Source organism: Sarcophilus harrisii, chromosome 1 (genome assembly GCF_902635505.1).
Source record: "Sarcophilus harrisii chromosome 1, mSarHar1.11, whole genome shotgun sequence".
Classification (NCBI taxonomy): Eukaryota; Metazoa; Chordata; class Mammalia; order Dasyuromorphia; family Dasyuridae; genus Sarcophilus; species Sarcophilus harrisii.
The window spans coordinates 338,731,619-338,748,002 of record NC_045426.1 but is presented as its reverse complement, the minus strand read 5'-3'; the positions used below and the strand labels follow the sequence as shown (position 1 = coordinate 338,748,002).

The 16,384-nt window shown below is 40.3% G+C and overlaps 2 protein-coding genes across 10 annotated transcripts in view; one reads left to right on the top strand and one right to left on the bottom strand.

Moving 5' to 3' along the window:
• The window catches only part of NPRL3 (NPR3 like, GATOR1 complex subunit), an 80,069-nt gene that overhangs the window by 62,856 nt on the left and 829 nt on the right, over positions 1 to 16,384 (top strand). For 5 of the 8 annotated variants that reach the window (XM_031945675.1, XM_031945674.1, XM_031945673.1 and 2 more), the window contains 4 exons: positions 671 to 800; positions 4,513 to 4,702; positions 7,958 to 8,150; positions 14,010 to 15,084. In XM_031945675.1, the coding sequence (XP_031801535.1) occupies positions 671 to 800; positions 4,513 to 4,702; positions 7,958 to 8,150; positions 14,010 to 14,175 (679 nt within the window). In that variant the 3' untranslated portion in view covers positions 14,176 to 15,084. Of the gene's footprint in view, positions 1 to 670; positions 801 to 4,512; positions 4,703 to 5,621; positions 7,430 to 7,957; positions 8,151 to 8,444; positions 8,972 to 13,676; positions 15,085 to 16,384 lie in introns of those variants that run through there. The other 3 variants (XM_031945677.1, XM_031945676.1, XM_031945678.1) reach the window with 3 other exon arrangements.
• Positions 14,852 to 16,384, bottom strand: part of MPG (N-methylpurine DNA glycosylase) — a 63,696-nt gene continuing 62,163 nt past the window's right edge. For both annotated transcript variants that reach the window (XM_031945680.1, XM_023497755.2), the window contains exon 4: positions 14,852 to 16,205. In XM_031945680.1, the coding sequence (XP_031801540.1) occupies positions 15,826 to 16,205 (380 nt within the window). In that variant the 3' untranslated portion in view covers positions 14,852 to 15,825. The remainder of the gene's footprint in view (positions 16,206 to 16,384) is intronic.

Genomic DNA, 16,384 nt, shown 5'->3' with positions numbered 1-16,384 from the left:
CTGCTAGTTCCCTTTCAAATCTCCATTTTATGATTATGTAATCCCCATTGCCAAATGTCCATAGGAAAAAATTTATGAAACTAAGACACACAAGGAGCATTCCCAGAAAAATATGCTTAACTGAAAGGACAGAGCATTAGTGAGGGGGAAAGATGAGAAAATGAGAAGTGCACAGAATCTACTGTACCTCTAGAGAAAAGATGGGGGCCCTCCAGTTCTGCAGATCTTTTCATTGTGGTGGCATGTTTAAGTTAAGGTGTAATTCATTTATCTCACTTACCCTTCAAAGAACCTGGATTATAAGATTGTTTAAAGTCATAAACTTTGCATTTGCATAGTTCCATCCCAAAGTTTGCATGCTTTGTTGAGCTCTGACAACCTTTACACCAAGAAATGATTCTCTTTTATGTTCCTATCCAGCCCACTTAATCTTTAAAAAGAGCAACTTGCTTTGCCCTTGACCAGAAAATACATGAGGAAAATGGGTGAAGTAAATGTGCCAAGAACACAAGGATAATATAAATTTAGCCTACATTAACCAGTAAAAGCATAATGTCCAGAACAAAGGAGATTCTAATCCCACTGCATTTTGCCTGTCAGACATCTGGAATATCATTGTGTTCATTTCTGAGAGAGGAACATGACCGTTTCTTATTCTTGTATCCAACAGATATTCTCCACTAGCTGATCAGTTTTCTCGGCAGTTCCCTGCTCACGATTTGCCATCTGTTCTTGCCAAATTTTCTTTGCCAGTTTCCTTATCAGAATTCAAGAGTCCTCTTGCTCCACCAGTGCAGGAGGTAAGTTGCTGGAGATCATCACTAGGTCTGCTCTCAGGGCAAGGGTTAAATGAGGTAATCTCTAAAAGCCCCTATGTAACTCCCTTCTTTGCAGTGTTTCAAGTAAGCATGACTTTACATGTTGCCCATATTGTTAGAGTTGTGTGACAAAAAATGTATTCATTTTAGCTGTTTATGCTCCATTTGCCAGGCAAGGGCTGCCCATGTCATTAGCATTCTAAAAACTCCCCCAGAGTATGGCTATGTCATAATGTGGATTTTCCAAGTGGGGTTACTTGATTTAGTTAGTGTGTGAGACAAGTTAGTTGGCTTCTCTGTACCTCCTACCAAAGGGGCTCCTTATAGGCTAAAAAGAGCTGCTGGAAATTTCACTCTGGAAGGATGATATTGACCTTTAACTGAAAGGATAAAGCTTGAGTTCAGCTCCTTACTGGGACCTTTTCTATCGATATCAGAAGCAAAGAAGCTTTGTTTTCACTTGTGCCTAAGGTTCTGAATCTAGGCTGTGGCAGCTCCAGTGAGAGAAGAGAATTGCTGTTGGCACTGTGTATCCTGCTTCCCTCTTCAGTGTGCACATAGCCATTCATAACTGAAGTGTAAGAGAAAGCTGGTGAGAAGAGCCACATGCCAGGTACAAGAGTAGCCTGTCATATTTTGGCCCCAAGAATTGCCTTCTAGTTGAGTCTTTTTCTGTCTGTGCCCCATTGTGAGAAGTGTTTAAATTAAGAGGGGAGCATAATAATTATCCATTTTATATGAATCACTCTGCGTAAGGATGGTTTATTAAATACTTAGTATGTATGAGGGCAGCTAGGTGGTACAGTGGATAGAGCACCAGCCCTTGAAGTCGGAAGGACCTGAGTTCAAATCTGATCTCAGACACTTAACACTTCCTAGATGTGTGACCCTGGGCAAGTCACTTAACCCCAATTGCCTCAGGGGGGAAAAATAATAATTCTTACTGTGTATCAAGTATTCAGTATGTTATGGGAAAGCACACAAAAAGGAGACAGTCCCTATCGCAGAGGAGGAAACAGTATATAGTGGGGGATGGTGGCTGAATAAAGGAATTTTGGCCTTAGGGATTACAGGGATGGAGATAGAATCATAAGGCTGTTTGTTTCCAGAACAATAGATGAAAAGTAGAAGGGCAGAGAGAGAAAGTATGTTTGTGTATGTATGAGAGAGAGACAGAGCCGGGGGGGGGGGGGGGGGGGGGGGGGGGGGGGAGGAAGAGGGAGAGATTTGATCTGGGGCTACAAATGGGTCCACTACCATGTCAACTTGTTACCCACCTGGATTTCCTAGGTCAGCTCATCTGACTTGAAATCTGACTTTCTTCTTCATTGGTCATAATTTCAACTGTTCCTCTGGAAACATATTCAGTCCTTTGTCTTTGATTCTCTTTATTCCTACTTAGGTCATAACACCTTTTTTAGTCAATGAAGTGAAATAGGCCCAGGAAGACAAGAGTCAAATATTATCTGAACTTGAATGAGATTCATTAAATAGTAGTTGGCTGGGAGGGCTGGAAGAAAAGTTGAAGTAGAAAGTCCCAGGGAGAATACTTTGAATAAGTCTGGCAATGGAGCAATTAGAAATGTTAATTTCTGTAGGTGGAAAACAGGTTTTACTCAGTCATCAAATGGGGCATTTTTAGGGCATACTTTTATTATTTTTTATTATTATTACAAAAAAGGCATCATTGCATCCCTTTTTTTCCCCCTTTCTGAAGCTGCATAAGGTTTTCACACTGAGATGACATTGACATGTAATTGACACAGTAAGAGAAGAATGTGAGGAGTGAAGGGATAATTTGGTTTCCAACAAAGTAAAGATAAGACATTTTAAAAATGTCTTATACTTTTTGGTATAATCAGCTTTTTTCCCACTTACAGCTTCTGTGTGACTTAAAAGTCATACTTTATTCTATATTTTGGTTCTGAGTTTTCAGTAGGTGACTGAATTAGCTATTGTAAATTGAATTAAAGAAAATGTTTACTTATGTTGAATCTCCCTCCCAGACTTGTCCATTTACATACCAACCCATATGCTACCTCATATTTACTATCAGGTGTTCACAGAAAGGATGTGAGACACAGAAATGAATGCCTAGGAGCTCCCACCATGATTGGGTAACTCTGGGTTGGATTTGAATGATTCTGCAGTCTTGGTAACTGATGGCAGTGTGGAGAATGGCTCAGACTGTTTCCTGCTATAGATACAGAGTATTAATTAGGGACTTGTCCTTGGACATTGAACAAGATGCCCTTACCCTTTCTGCCCCAAGGACTCTTGCTAATGTGTCTTCAAACACATTGACCCTCTCAGGTAGATGCCTTTTTTATGAGTTCTTCTGTACTCAGAATCAGTGAAAGCGTTTGAGGTTGCAAAGTGCTACCTATGTTGGCCTTACTGGTTGGAGCTTTCTGATTCCAAAAGATTGAGAAGCACTAAAATATAAGATCATAGATTTAAAGATAGAAGAATCATTAAGTCCACTAAGCCCAACCTCACCGTTTTATTGAAGAAAATAGGGTACAGGTTAAATGGTTTGCCCTGGGATTCACACCTGGTAAGTTTTTTAGGCATTATTTGCGTCCATGATTTACCCACTATTCCATGTTGCTTTCTTCCATTCATAGGAAGTTAGAATGGGACATTTGAGACTGAATATTGCCTCTCAGATGCAGGAAATTGCAACTGTTGGAAAGGGTTCCTTTGTTTTTTTTGTTTTTGAGGGGGACACAGACTACAGAAACAAAAGTGAAATCGCCCCTCTCTTAAGAGGTTCATTTAATTTTGTATAAATAAGAATATACAAAATAAAAACAAGGAAACTTTCTGGAGGGCTCTAACATCTGGGCAAAGAGCCTTTGAGGTGCATTCTGAAGACAAGTAAAGGTGGAAAGAAGTGAGAAGAGGACAGCAAGGAAGTCAGTGTGGCTCAACCAAATTGTATGAGAAAGGGGATTGGAATAGGATTGGATAAGGAGGCTGGAACCAGGTTGTGAAGAGCTTTAAGAGCCAAATAGAGGAATTTATATTTTATTCTGAAGGAAGTAGGGGGAGTTATGGTAGCTTATTGATCAAGAGAATTGACCTGCTTTTGGGGAAAGAGACTTCAGCAACTGTGTGGAGAATGAAGTGAAGTGAGAAGAACCTTGAGGCAGGGAGACCAAATATTCTAAATGTCATTCTGAGAGGACAGTGGAATCTAGTAAAGTGTTTTTTAGGATTGGAGGAGAGTTGCATATGTTTGTTGGAAGTTGGGAAGGAATCGATAGAGATTGAAGATTAGAAAAGGAATGATCTCTGTTGGAGAAGAACAGAAGTAGTGGGATCAAGGAACCATGAAAAGGGGTTGACCCTGGAGAGAAGAATCACCTCCTCATCAGAAACTAGAATGAAAGAGACTGGAATGATGTTAGGGAATTTGGGGATGCAGAAGAGAAAGAACTCAATTCAAATAGTGAAGTCTTGGGTGAAGTTTTTAACTGAGAAGGTGATTCTGGGTCTGACATCAGGAGAAAGATGGGGCCACACAGTTGGAGGCAGCAATTGATGCCTAAATATGATTAAAAGTGTATGTGGCCCAGCGTTGGATGTCAGAGTATCATTCTTCTTTTCTGGGCTTGACTCATCCCTGAAGTCTGGTTTTTCTTCTTTTTTTTTATGTTTTCCCTTATGAAATCCCCTACTGTCTCTGTAGACACAACTCATCCAGATGGTGATCTGGATGCTTCAGCATAGACTTCTGATCCAACTGCACACATATGTTTGCCTGATGGTGCCCCCCAGTGAAGAAGAGAGTCGAACACGAGAGGAAGATGTTCCCTTCACCGCCCGCGTTGGAGGCCGGAGCCTCAGCACGCCCAATGCCCTGAGCTTTGGCTCACCAAGTAGGATCACCTTTCTTAATGCCCTAGTTTTGCCTCAGAAAGGGGAGGGAACCTCTCAATGTCCCCAACCCCAGGAAGATGTGAGGAATACCTTGATGTCAGGGCTCCCACCTTTCATGTTTCTGACTTTGGGAACTGGGATAGCTGGATAATTTTGTATGTGCAGGTATGTACTCAATAGGAAGCAAATACTTGTCTTAGGAATTCTTTCCAAGCACACTACAGTGTTTGCCTGTTCTCAGGAACAACTTAAGACCCCACGGGCTATGTTCCCCTTTGTATACATAATCTTCCCAGTCCTTTGCTCAATCCTCAGAGCTCCAGAGGGAGTGAAGCCAAATTCATTCTTAACCTGGACTTGGACTCCAAGTTTTCTTATTTTGGTCACATCTGAATGATCTACCCCCTTCCCCTGGTATCTTGGTTGGCTGAAGGAATACAATTTTATCCTGACTCCAAGAGCATTAGGAACTCCTGGGGCTGGAGAGGAGCCTTTCTTCTGTCACTGCTTATACCCTTTCAAACCAATGAGCCATAATCATTTTTAAAGAAAAGATTTACAGCCTTCCATAGCAATTGATCAGTTAGCATTTTATATATTCTCCAAAGTTCTCTGCTGTGGCTGATCTAAAGCTCTTGCTATGCTGTAAAGCTTTGTCCTCTCCTTTTTGATCTTAGGTATAGACTCCACTACCTGGAGCCCATCCTGTTATCTAAAGCCTCTCTCTTTTCTTCCAGCATATAGGGGATGTGTCTAGCAAAGTATTGTTAAAAAGCATTTTGTGAAAGCATCTGCTCCCTAAAAATAAGATGTTATTACTATTGATAACTCACAAAATTCCCAAACCTCCAAACAACTCTCATGATAACCTCAGGAAGTAGGTGTTGTAGAGATTGTTAATTAATGCCTGTTTTCCAGACAGTGAAGCTGAGAATCAGAAGAATGAAGTCACTAGCCTGTAGTATTAATAGCTCTTAAGCACCAAGGCTTGGCTTTGACTTTAAGACTACAGACTCCAAGGCCAGGACCATCTCCTCTCTACAAAGCTGCTGGAGATAAGCCTATTGGACTGCTAGAAGAAGAGGTTCCTAGGACTATGTCAGGAAGTCCCAAGTCTGAACCAGGGACAACCTGGAAACAGCTAAACCAAGGGCTGGAGAACAAGGAACTAGCCATCAGGTTTTCTTCACATTCATAGGGGGAGCAGTTGAACCAAATCTTTTGCAAAGTATTTTGTTTGAGGAGATACTGATCTCCAGAAGAACTTTGCAACAACAACAAAAATGCCAGTCAAACTATCTTTTCATTTAAGCTGAAACTGCTTTTGTAATAACTCACTAGAATACATACATTTCTAAGAACATATTCCTTTCCAACAGAAGCTGTGCTGAAACTCCATCCATGAGCTTGGTGTTCAGAATTTTCAGAAATGCCATTAAATTCCATTTAGGAGCCACATAGAGAATTGGTCCCAATATTTTAGATTCATACTTCTTTAAAAGAAACAGATCCTAAACCTGTATTTCCTAGGATGATCCCTGTATTTGCCAGACTTGACTCCAAAATATGTACATACATACATATATACACACACATATACATACATATATACATATATATATACACACATATACATATATATATACACACACAGCTGTTTCCAACTTCTCCTCCATCAAAGCTGAAAGTATGCTCTCATTGAAAACAATTTCAATTTCAGGGTTCCCTGGGCTCCAAAGGTAATTCCCATATAGAATTTGTAAAAGTTCTGAGTAATAGCAGGCAGCTGTTGGGCTAAATGCTAAATGCATAGCTTCCCAAAGGGTCCTACTTGGAAGGACAAAGAATAGTTCAGTTTGAATGTTTTTTTTTTTTTTTTTTTTAAGATAGAGGACAGACATTTATTTCCTCTGCCATAAGATATTATTAAAGCACAAAAGACATATAAGTACATATTTAAAATATCAAGAAATAATTTATCATAGCTTCTCTAAAACAGTAAGAACACTTTGTGGGACTAACCAACATTTTCACCACAGTATTATAAGTTTGAGCAACTTAACATACTTAACATGTACTGGTCAACCTGCCATCGAGGGGAGGGGATGGGAGGAAGGAGGGGAAAAATTGGAACAAAAAGTTTGGCAATTGTCAATGCTGTAAAATTACCTATGCATATAACCTATAAATAAAAAGCTATAATAAAAAAATTTAAACAAAAATAAGTTTGAGCAACTTACAAGGGCCAGACCTGTTGGCTAACCAAAGCATAGTGTGTCCTTAGCCCTTTTGGCTGCTACTTCCTTCTGGACAATGTTCTGAAAGTTTCTTACAAAATCAGTCATTGTTTCTAAGTCTGAAAAAAATATTGCTCTGAACACCTTATACTAGAATTCCTGTGTCCCTTTTTCTTGTCTCTAAATATGGGAGCCATGGTTAAGATGGTGGCTGGAACTTTTTCCATTCTTGGACTTCTCTGGGATTCTTAGGATTATAGCTTTAAAACTGAAAAAAAAAAAACAAAAACAAAAAAACAACACCAAACTGGTCTGATCCACTGTTTTACAGAAGAAACTTGAGACCCCGAGAGATTAAATACCTTGCCAAAGGTCACAGAGGTTATTAGGAGCAGAGCCAGGACTGGAGTCCAAATTGTCTATTCCAAATATAAGGCTCTTTCCATTGTCTTTTGTCATGTTATGTTATGTACATTTCAGGAATTTAGAGGGACTTTGAAAAAATCCTAAAATAAAATTAACTGTAACCTACTTCACTTGAACCAGACATTCCTTCCAGTGACCTCACTTTGGCTTCTGTGGTTCGTATTACTTGCCTCCCCTACCACTGGCCACCCTCATACCTATGTACCTGTTATCCGCCATCTCCATCAGAATTCTTTAGTGGACAAAAGAGAAGGAATTGTTTACTCCAGATCACAAAGCTGTGTAAAACAACTGGCCTTCAGAGGAAAAGGACATTGAGAGAAATGGCAAAAGCAAGAATACCGAAGAATTGGCTTTTCATAGGGATGGGCAGATAAACTGGGCCAGTCAGGACGTGGCTCTTTCTGGGCACTGTTTTTAACAAAGATATGGTCTGTTCTGCAGCTTGAGGAGAGTGAATATGCTGCCAAGAGGAATAAAACAAGGCACACTACCTTTTGTCTTAGTTCTGAGAGAGGCTTTGACCTCACTTAGTCCTATAAGAGAAGTGTATAAGGTTCTATTCCCTAATCACAGCTTCTTTCCCTGTAGCCAGCAGTGACGACATGACCCTCACAAGTCCCAGCATGGAGAACTCCAGCGCTGAGCTGCTACCCAGTGGAGACTCACCACTGAATAAAAGGATGACTGAGAATCTCTTGGCCAGTTTGTCAGAGCATGAGCGGGAAGCCATCCTCAGTGTCCCTGCTGCTCAGAATCCTGAAGATCTCCGCATGTTTGCCAGGTGGGAATTTTGTTGTAACCAAGTAGTTGAACTTTACCCATTAGACTGTGGAGAGGGGAAAAACTTTTGAGCAGATTAGTGACTTGACAAAATGCCTGCGGGTAAGACTAACTTAAGCAGTATGGAAGATGAACTGGAGTTGGGAAGAAAATGAAAATAGAAGAACATACTGGATAGTTGTTGCTATATAGTTCAGGAAAGTGTAGTAGAAACTCAACTAAAGTGTTCATAGCTTCCTAGACTAAGAGCTGGAAGGGACTTCAATGGTCAGAGTCCCATCCCCTTGCTTTACAGAGGAGAAAAACGAAGCCCAGGCCATTTCACAGAGCTGGTAAGTGTCCGATTTGAGATCTGAACTCTGCTCCTTCTGACTCCCAAGTCCAGCACTCTATCCATTGTGGTGGCGTGGGAATAGAGAAGAAGATGTAATAGTGAGAGATAGCGTGGAGTTAGAATTGATAGTCTAGGCATGATAGGAAAATGAAAAATCAAAGCTACCTTAACTTTGAACTGTGGAGTTTCAGGTGTAGATCTGGCTTATAATTAATTCAGTTACATTTAACAATCATTATTACTCATGGACCTGACATTATTACTGCAGGGCCCTGGCATTGGGATGAGAGGTAACAGATTTGGACAGGTGCTTTGAATAGAAGGAACAATTGAAGTAATGCAAAGGGGTTGGGCTGGATTATTATTTTTTTTTAATTAAAGCTTTTTGTTTTCCAAATATATGCAGAGGTAGTTTTCAACATTAACCCATACAAAAACTCATGTTCCAAATTGCCCCCTCCCCTAGACAACAAGCAGTCCAATATATGTTTAATATGTATAATTCCTCTATGCATATTTCCACAATTATCATGCTGCACAAGAAAAATCAAATCAAAAAGAAAAAAATAAGAAAAAAAACAAAAGTCAAACAAACGACAAAAAGTTGAAAATACTATGTTGTTATGATCTACATTCAGTCTCCACCATCCTCTGGGTGCAGATGGCTCTCTCCATTACCACTCCATTGGAACTGGCTTGAACCACTTCTGGGCTAGATTATTTCTAAAAATATTTATAGTTCTAACATTTAGTGATTTCCCTTTTTCAAAATCTGGATAGTTCAGTTGGAAAATTAACCCGTCATTTTAAAAGTGAATACAATTCCCAGATTTCATAGACCTGGGATTGAAATCGTACAAAGTCTGTTTCTACATACATGAGTTAACCCAAGGTCTAGACTGTTAATCAGGTCCAGGTCCACTAATTACGGTTTGATTTTTCACTGGAAGGTAAATGGCAGAGTAATAAGCATGTTTACCTCAGAGAAAATACATATCAGTGCCTCATTTCTAGCAGTTTTGAGATTTTTATTTTTATAAAAAGGGGAATTAATTTTAGGTACATAAAAACATTTAATTGGCTTGCTTTGCTAGCCTGTCTTAGAAAATTTATTTCAAATCTTTTACCTGCTGCTCCAGGTTATGAAGGAACAAATATCATTTTGATTTCCACTCACTTTCTCAGGAACATACCTGTTATATATTAGTGAAGTATATTTACACTCTTCTGGACATACGTACAGCAGAAATGATCCTGGGTTTCTCTATAAAAGTAATTTGGTTAATAAGAACCTAGGAAGGGAATGTTAACACCTTTCTGCCTCTTCCCTCCCCAACAAATAAGCATCCCTGCCTGACTTCTTAACTATGTGCCTGTGAACCCTATGTTAGCATGACCTAGGGAAAAAACAAAAACGTTAGAATAAGAGGGAAGAGAAATGGGTTCTGGTGTTGATTCTGTTACTTAATTGCTGTATAACCTCAGGCAAAATTGCTCATTCTCTGAGTCTTATTTTCCTCATTTTTAAGATGATTCTGCCCTCCCTAATTCAGGATAAAATGGAATAATAGAGGTTGGGACAGACCAAACATGCCAGGGAGACAAAAATAGGGAAAAATAAATTTAGAAAACTCTTTGGAAAAATTATGTTCTGTATCAAAATAAGACATTTAGTGAATAGTATTTATTGGCAAGATAAAGGATGTCAACCCACTCTCATCAGCCATAGGATTAAGCATGCTAATGCAGTGAGAAGAGTTAACCAAGTGAGAAAAACTATGAGAAAGCTGTTAAAAACTGTCATTATCTTTATAGTTAAGAGCCTGGAAACTCTAATGACTGAGTTCAAGTCCTGCTTTTGCCACATGCTGGCTGCGTGGGGTGTATGGGGTATTCAGGACAGGCATCTCAGGGCTGCAGTCTTGCTTTGCTGCCCACTGGATTCACCACCTCTAAGCTGCAGTTCCAAGGAGCCACACTCCAGTAAAACCATCTCACAGGTGGGCCAGACCAGGTTGAGGGGACTGGCCTCAAACCCACTGGTGAGTTGGAGGTGTGTTTACCCCAGGCATGTGAGGGCATCCCTAGTGGAATGGGCACAGGAGAACATTTTTATTCTAATGGCCTTGAGGACAGCCCAAGTGCATGCTATGGAGAGTTTAGAGAACTTGGTCAGACATTGAAGATTCTAAGATCATCTACTGAGTCTTGGACCATTACCAGGCATCCTGCCTTTTTTTTTTTTTTTTTTTTTTTGCCTCTGAACTTCAATTACTCTGGAAGAGATACTGCAACTCTGCCTCACTTATATCCAATTCATGCATGAGTCACAATTTCCTTATGATGTCATTCATCCTCTTCAGCTAGCTGTGTGACCAGGATAAGTCCCTGAACTTCCCAAAGCTCCAGGCACCTAAGACCGTAAGTTACAGAGAAGGTGCTAGTCTGCATTGGTAAATTCTTTTCCCATTGGACATTCCCTGTATCAATGAAATTACAAGTCCTGTCCCTGTCCCTATTTCATGCTAATGCAGTCTGCATTCCCTGAGTATCTGCCAACTGGAAGGAGATAGAGACCCACAAGTGTGTAAATGGCAGAGGAAAACCAGCATAGTCATGAACATGTGGAATGTACATTAATGGAAAGAGCTTGAAAGGACCTTGAATATCAGTTTGGTGCCTTATTGACCATAAGCCCTGTTTGTGAAGTATTATATTGGATGAAGACCTTTCTTATTATTTTGTGATCCTAGTTTTTTACTGCTTAGTCAGGCCTGGTGAGCCCAGCAAATACTGGGGGAAATTATGGAGACAGTAATCACTTTCTGAGTCAAATCATATCAATTATGTAGCTTTGGTTGTGGGTGGGGAGGACTGACCCATCAGGAGCTCTGACAGAAATCTTCAGACCATGAGTAGTTTTCTTTCTACCTCATATCCTCCTCTCAACTCTCTGCCTACTACAGCGAAGCTCTTCAACTCAAGTATTTCTCTTTTCCTTAGTCCAAGTGGTACTTGGATAGATGTTATTCTGAGCCTGCTTTGTATGCTCTGTGACTTGTGCCTGCCTTGCTAAGGAATCTGAATGAGTGCAAAGGAACAATCCCAAAGTGGCTCTCTCATGACAAGTGGGAAGGTAGCACAGAATTTACAAGAGCAAAAAAAGCTGGTGATGTCAACTTTTCTCCATGAACTACACTCCTGAATATACCCCTCCCCACTTAACTGAAAATCAAAAGGCCTTATCCAAAGCTAGCTTAGTCCCAGCCCCTAGGACTGCTTGGGTAAACGGTAATGGCCAGTAACTTCCCCTGACAGAAAATATGTGCATCTGTTGGCTCTGCTTCCCACTGTATACCCATTTTTCCTTAGTTAGCTTCATATCTGAAGCTCTGAAGGAGAAAAAGTATAAATTATTGTGCTTGACATCTGACATAAAGTAAAACAGGAGTCTAAAACATTACAAAACCTGTGAAAGACTTGAGTCCTCATACTATTGTTTACCAACTATATCACCTTGGGCAAGCTTTTAAACTTTCTTGTGCCTTTCATTTCTTTTATTTTTTCCAATTACTCGTAAAAATAAATTTTTACATTTATTTTTTTAAAAATTATAATTATGAAGGCAAAATGTTTAATAAAGATTATTTATATGTAGTCATGAAAAATGTTTTCATAATAGCCATGCTGTAAAAGAAAACACAAACCAAAAGAAAAAGACAAGAAAGTACCAAAAAAAAAAAAAAAAAAGTATGTTTCAGTCTGTTTTCAGACTGCACTGGTTCATTCTCTGGGAATGGATAGCAGTTTTCATTATAAATCCTTCAGAATTGTCTGGGATCAATTTATGGCTGAGAACAGCAAAGTCATTCACAGTTGATCATCAGATAATATTGCTGTTATGGTATACAATGCTCTTCTAGTTCTGCTCACTTCACTTTTCCTCAATTCATCTAAGTCTTTCCAGAATTTTCCTTGTCATTTCATATAGCACAACAGTATTCCATTGTAGTCACATATCACAACTTGTTCAGCCATTCCCCAAATAATGGGCATTCCCTCAATTTCCAATTCTCTTAACATCACAAAAAGCTGCTATAAATGTTTTTATACATATATATCCTTTTCTTTTTTGGGGGGAAGAGGAATCTCTTTGGGATATAGACCTACTAATGGTATTTCTGAATCAAAGGGTATATGCAGTTTTATAACCTTTTCAGCATAGTTCTAAATTGTTCTCCAAAATGGTTCGATCAGTTAACAGTTCCATCAATAGTGCATTAGTGTTCCAATTTTTCTCCACCTTAATTTCCTCTGTGTCAGATGGAAATAATCATCTCCATATTACAAAGTGATATATGTTCAAGCAATTTTGAGACTTTATAAAAAGCACTTTATAAATGCCAACATACCATAGTGGTTAGATAAGCCAGATTTATTCAGGAAGATTTGAGTTTAAGGCTAATTTGTGATCCATCCTAGCTGGGTATCCCTGGGCAAAGCACTTTAATTTCCACTGTCTCGGTTTCTAATGCAGTCACAAGTTCAGTCCAAAAATAAGATTTCATGATCAGCAGGATGATTTCAGAGAGGCTAGAGAGATTTACATGAACTGATGCTAAGTGAAGTGAGTAGAACCAAGAAAACATTGTACACAGCAACAAGAAGATTATGTGATGATCAACTCTGATGGATATGGCTCTTTTATACAATGAGGTAATTCAGGCCAGGTCCAATAGACTTGTGATGGAGAGTCATTTGCATCCAGAAAGAGGACTGTCAAGACTGAATGTGGACTCAAAGTAGTATCTTTACTTTTTTTGTTGTTGTTTGCTTGTTTTTTTTCTTTCATTTTTTTCCCTTTTGATCTGATTTTTCTTCTGCAACATGATAAATGTGGGAATATACTTAGAGGAATTGCACATATTTAACCTATATTAGATTACTTGCTGTCTAGGAGAGAAGGGAGATGGGGAAGAGAACACAAAGTTTTACAAGGATGAATGTTGGAAGTTTTTTGCATGTATTTTTGAAAAATAAAAAGCTATTATAAAAAAAAGAAACATTGCAAAAAAGCAAAAATAAGATTTCAGTTTCTATTATCCCTGACCTGTCTGCCTGAGAGGGTGGGTAGTTGTAAGAATCACATGAGGAAACTTACCCAACACTACATAAATGTTGTCATTTTTCTAGGTAGAGGCTACCTAGAGATGAACCAACCGTTGAGGAGGCCAACAAACACCCTACAACACCACGCTGTAGATAGAATTGACTCTTAAGTCAAAGGACTTATATTCTCATCATACCTCTCATGTTTACTACTTCTGTGACCATGGATAAGTTATTTAATCTCATTGGATTATAATTTCCTCATCAGTAAAATGAGTGGGTTGGCTCAAAAGATGGCTTTTGTGGTACTTTCCAGCTCTAGATCTATGGTACTGTGACCTACAAAGGGCCTCTCAGGTGGAAAGTGCTGCCTACCTTTGAGGTAGGTGTATTTACTAATTTCCTCTTTCCTCTTAGGCTACTGCATTATTTCCGGGGACGACATCACCTGGAGGAGATCATGTACAATGAAAACATGCGACGATCCCAACTTCTGATGCTCTTTGACAAGTTCCGAAGTGTATTGGTGGTCACCAACCATGAGGACCCTGTTATCTCAGTTTTCCAATCTCTTCTAAAATGAGTGGGAAGTTTGCCCCCTGTTCAGAGAATCACTCACCCTGGAGAATTCAGGCCACCACAGATCGGAGGGGATGGGAGGTACCCCACAAACAGGTGGCCATTGTGGAACCATGATTGGTTTTCCCTCAGACTCTAAGTTGGCCTTTCCTGTTAATCCTTTTTTCAAGAAGCAGCAATGACTATCTGGGCTCCTAAGGAATACACTATTAGGGGGAATCTAAAGATCTGCTTACTTAGACTTTGAATTCTGGATGTAGGTGAAAGGAAGATGTATTTGGGGGTTCATTTAAGCTTGAGGAAAATGCCCTGTAATAACATGACTTTAGTTCCTGTGCTGGCTTTCTAATCTAGAATCAATTACAGACTCTGGCTCAGCTTGAGCCTGCTGCTAGACTTGGCATGGAGAGTCACTCTAGTCAAAAGCCCTTCTTTTTAATCAGCTATTCCTGGACCTTTGCCCATCCTAGCTACTTGTTAGTTATCAATCTGGGGTCAGTGAGGTGGGAGAAGCTGAGAGATCTTCCTTTTTTCCTGCTTGAGTAGCCTCTGATTTTTGTCAGGTTCTCTTAAAGGCTAATCTTCCCAACTCAACCATGATTTAGACTCAGAGCTAAGGGACCACTGAGAATGTGGTAGGAAAATAGAAGAGCCCAGGAGGCAGCTTTTTAGCTGCTCTATCATGCCTTTCTCTTACTCCTTATAATTATCATTCAGCTTCTCCAAGAAGCTCACCCTTAAAGGGGGATACAGCCCCTTGATCCAGTTCTTCCTTCCCCCCCACCCTTATTCTCATAAAAAAAAAAATTATAGAAAACAGACTCTTTCCCTGCAGAGTGGCCTGAATGCCTTGACGAGAGGTTGCAGCTGGACAGAAGATTAGTAAGCAGCAACACTAAAGCAATGGGAAAACGTGAGTTTCCTTCCATGCTGTGGCAATCATCCCTGATGAGATTCACAGCCAATTAGGTCGTTTTTGTTAGAGCCTCTCCCAGACTCTTGTCTGTGGAATAAATACATTTTCGGGGTCATTATGGTAAAATGCTTAACTAGGCAGTGACACTGGGGCCTCTTGTTATTAGATGGTTCTTGCATCAGCAGGATAGCTGACTAGGTTATCCTTGGGCCAGCAGCATTGAAAACAGTTCAGTGTCTGCCTTGGACTCTCTGAGGAAAAATCACTTTGGTCCCCAATGCAGACCCCTGACAAGCTTTTCAGGACATGTTGGCAACTAACAAGGATAACAATTTAGGGCTAGAGTAAAAAGGAAGACTATGGCCCAGGTTGTGGCTTGGACAGTATCTTCAGATGCCCAGGGTTTCTGCCCTGCTTTTTGTGCAAGGCCACACATATCTGTAATTTAAAAAAAAATTATTAAGGAGAGGCTTAGAGGTCATGGTGGCAAGAGCCACAGTCTCCCTGAAGGCTGCTGACATTCCTACCCAAAAACACACCGAAAAAAAAATGAGATGCTAATTATGTCCATGACTCACCTAACATTATTTTATGGAATCAAGGATTTATTTTTCTAAACCTAAAAATCTCAATTGTAGCCTAGCCAAGCCATGACCCTGATACAACAGGGGCTTAGCCGGCAAGTGCCGAATTTACCAGCAGCAGCAGCAAGACCAGCTCGCCTTCCCTAGTTGGGCCCTAGCCACTGGCCTGCATCTCCTGTTCCACCTTTCGATCCACCACGCTGACGTAAGGGTTACCCCGGATGTAGAATCTGAGTGGCTTTAGGGCCCACTCTCCAGCATAGTTGATACCAATCCTGGTTGCTGTCACCACAGTGTGTTCCCCTGGCTTTTCAGGGCCTTGCTCCAGCCAAATGGACTCCTCTTCTGCCAGGTCCCTCTGATCAAAGCTCTTATCAATGGCCAGGGCTTGACATAGCTTAGAGGGGCCGTTGCAAAGTTCTCGATCCTTGAGGGCTCTGGCAGCTCCTTTACGATGGGCATTCCGAAGCTGGCGCATCATCTCCAAACCTTCCACTGGCTCTAGAGAACGAAGGAGGATGCATGCCCCTTCACCTGCAGATGGAAAGCATGAGCCTTGAGTTATAGGGGTGTGAGTAGGACTTCTGGAGAGTTTCAACTAGTGGATTAAGACAATGCTAAGTGTTCAGAACCCTCCCCCATCCCTCCTTTGAGATAGGCCCGGACTCTGGTGTCCTTAGAAAAGGATGGGAAATTAATCTGGCAGGAGCAGT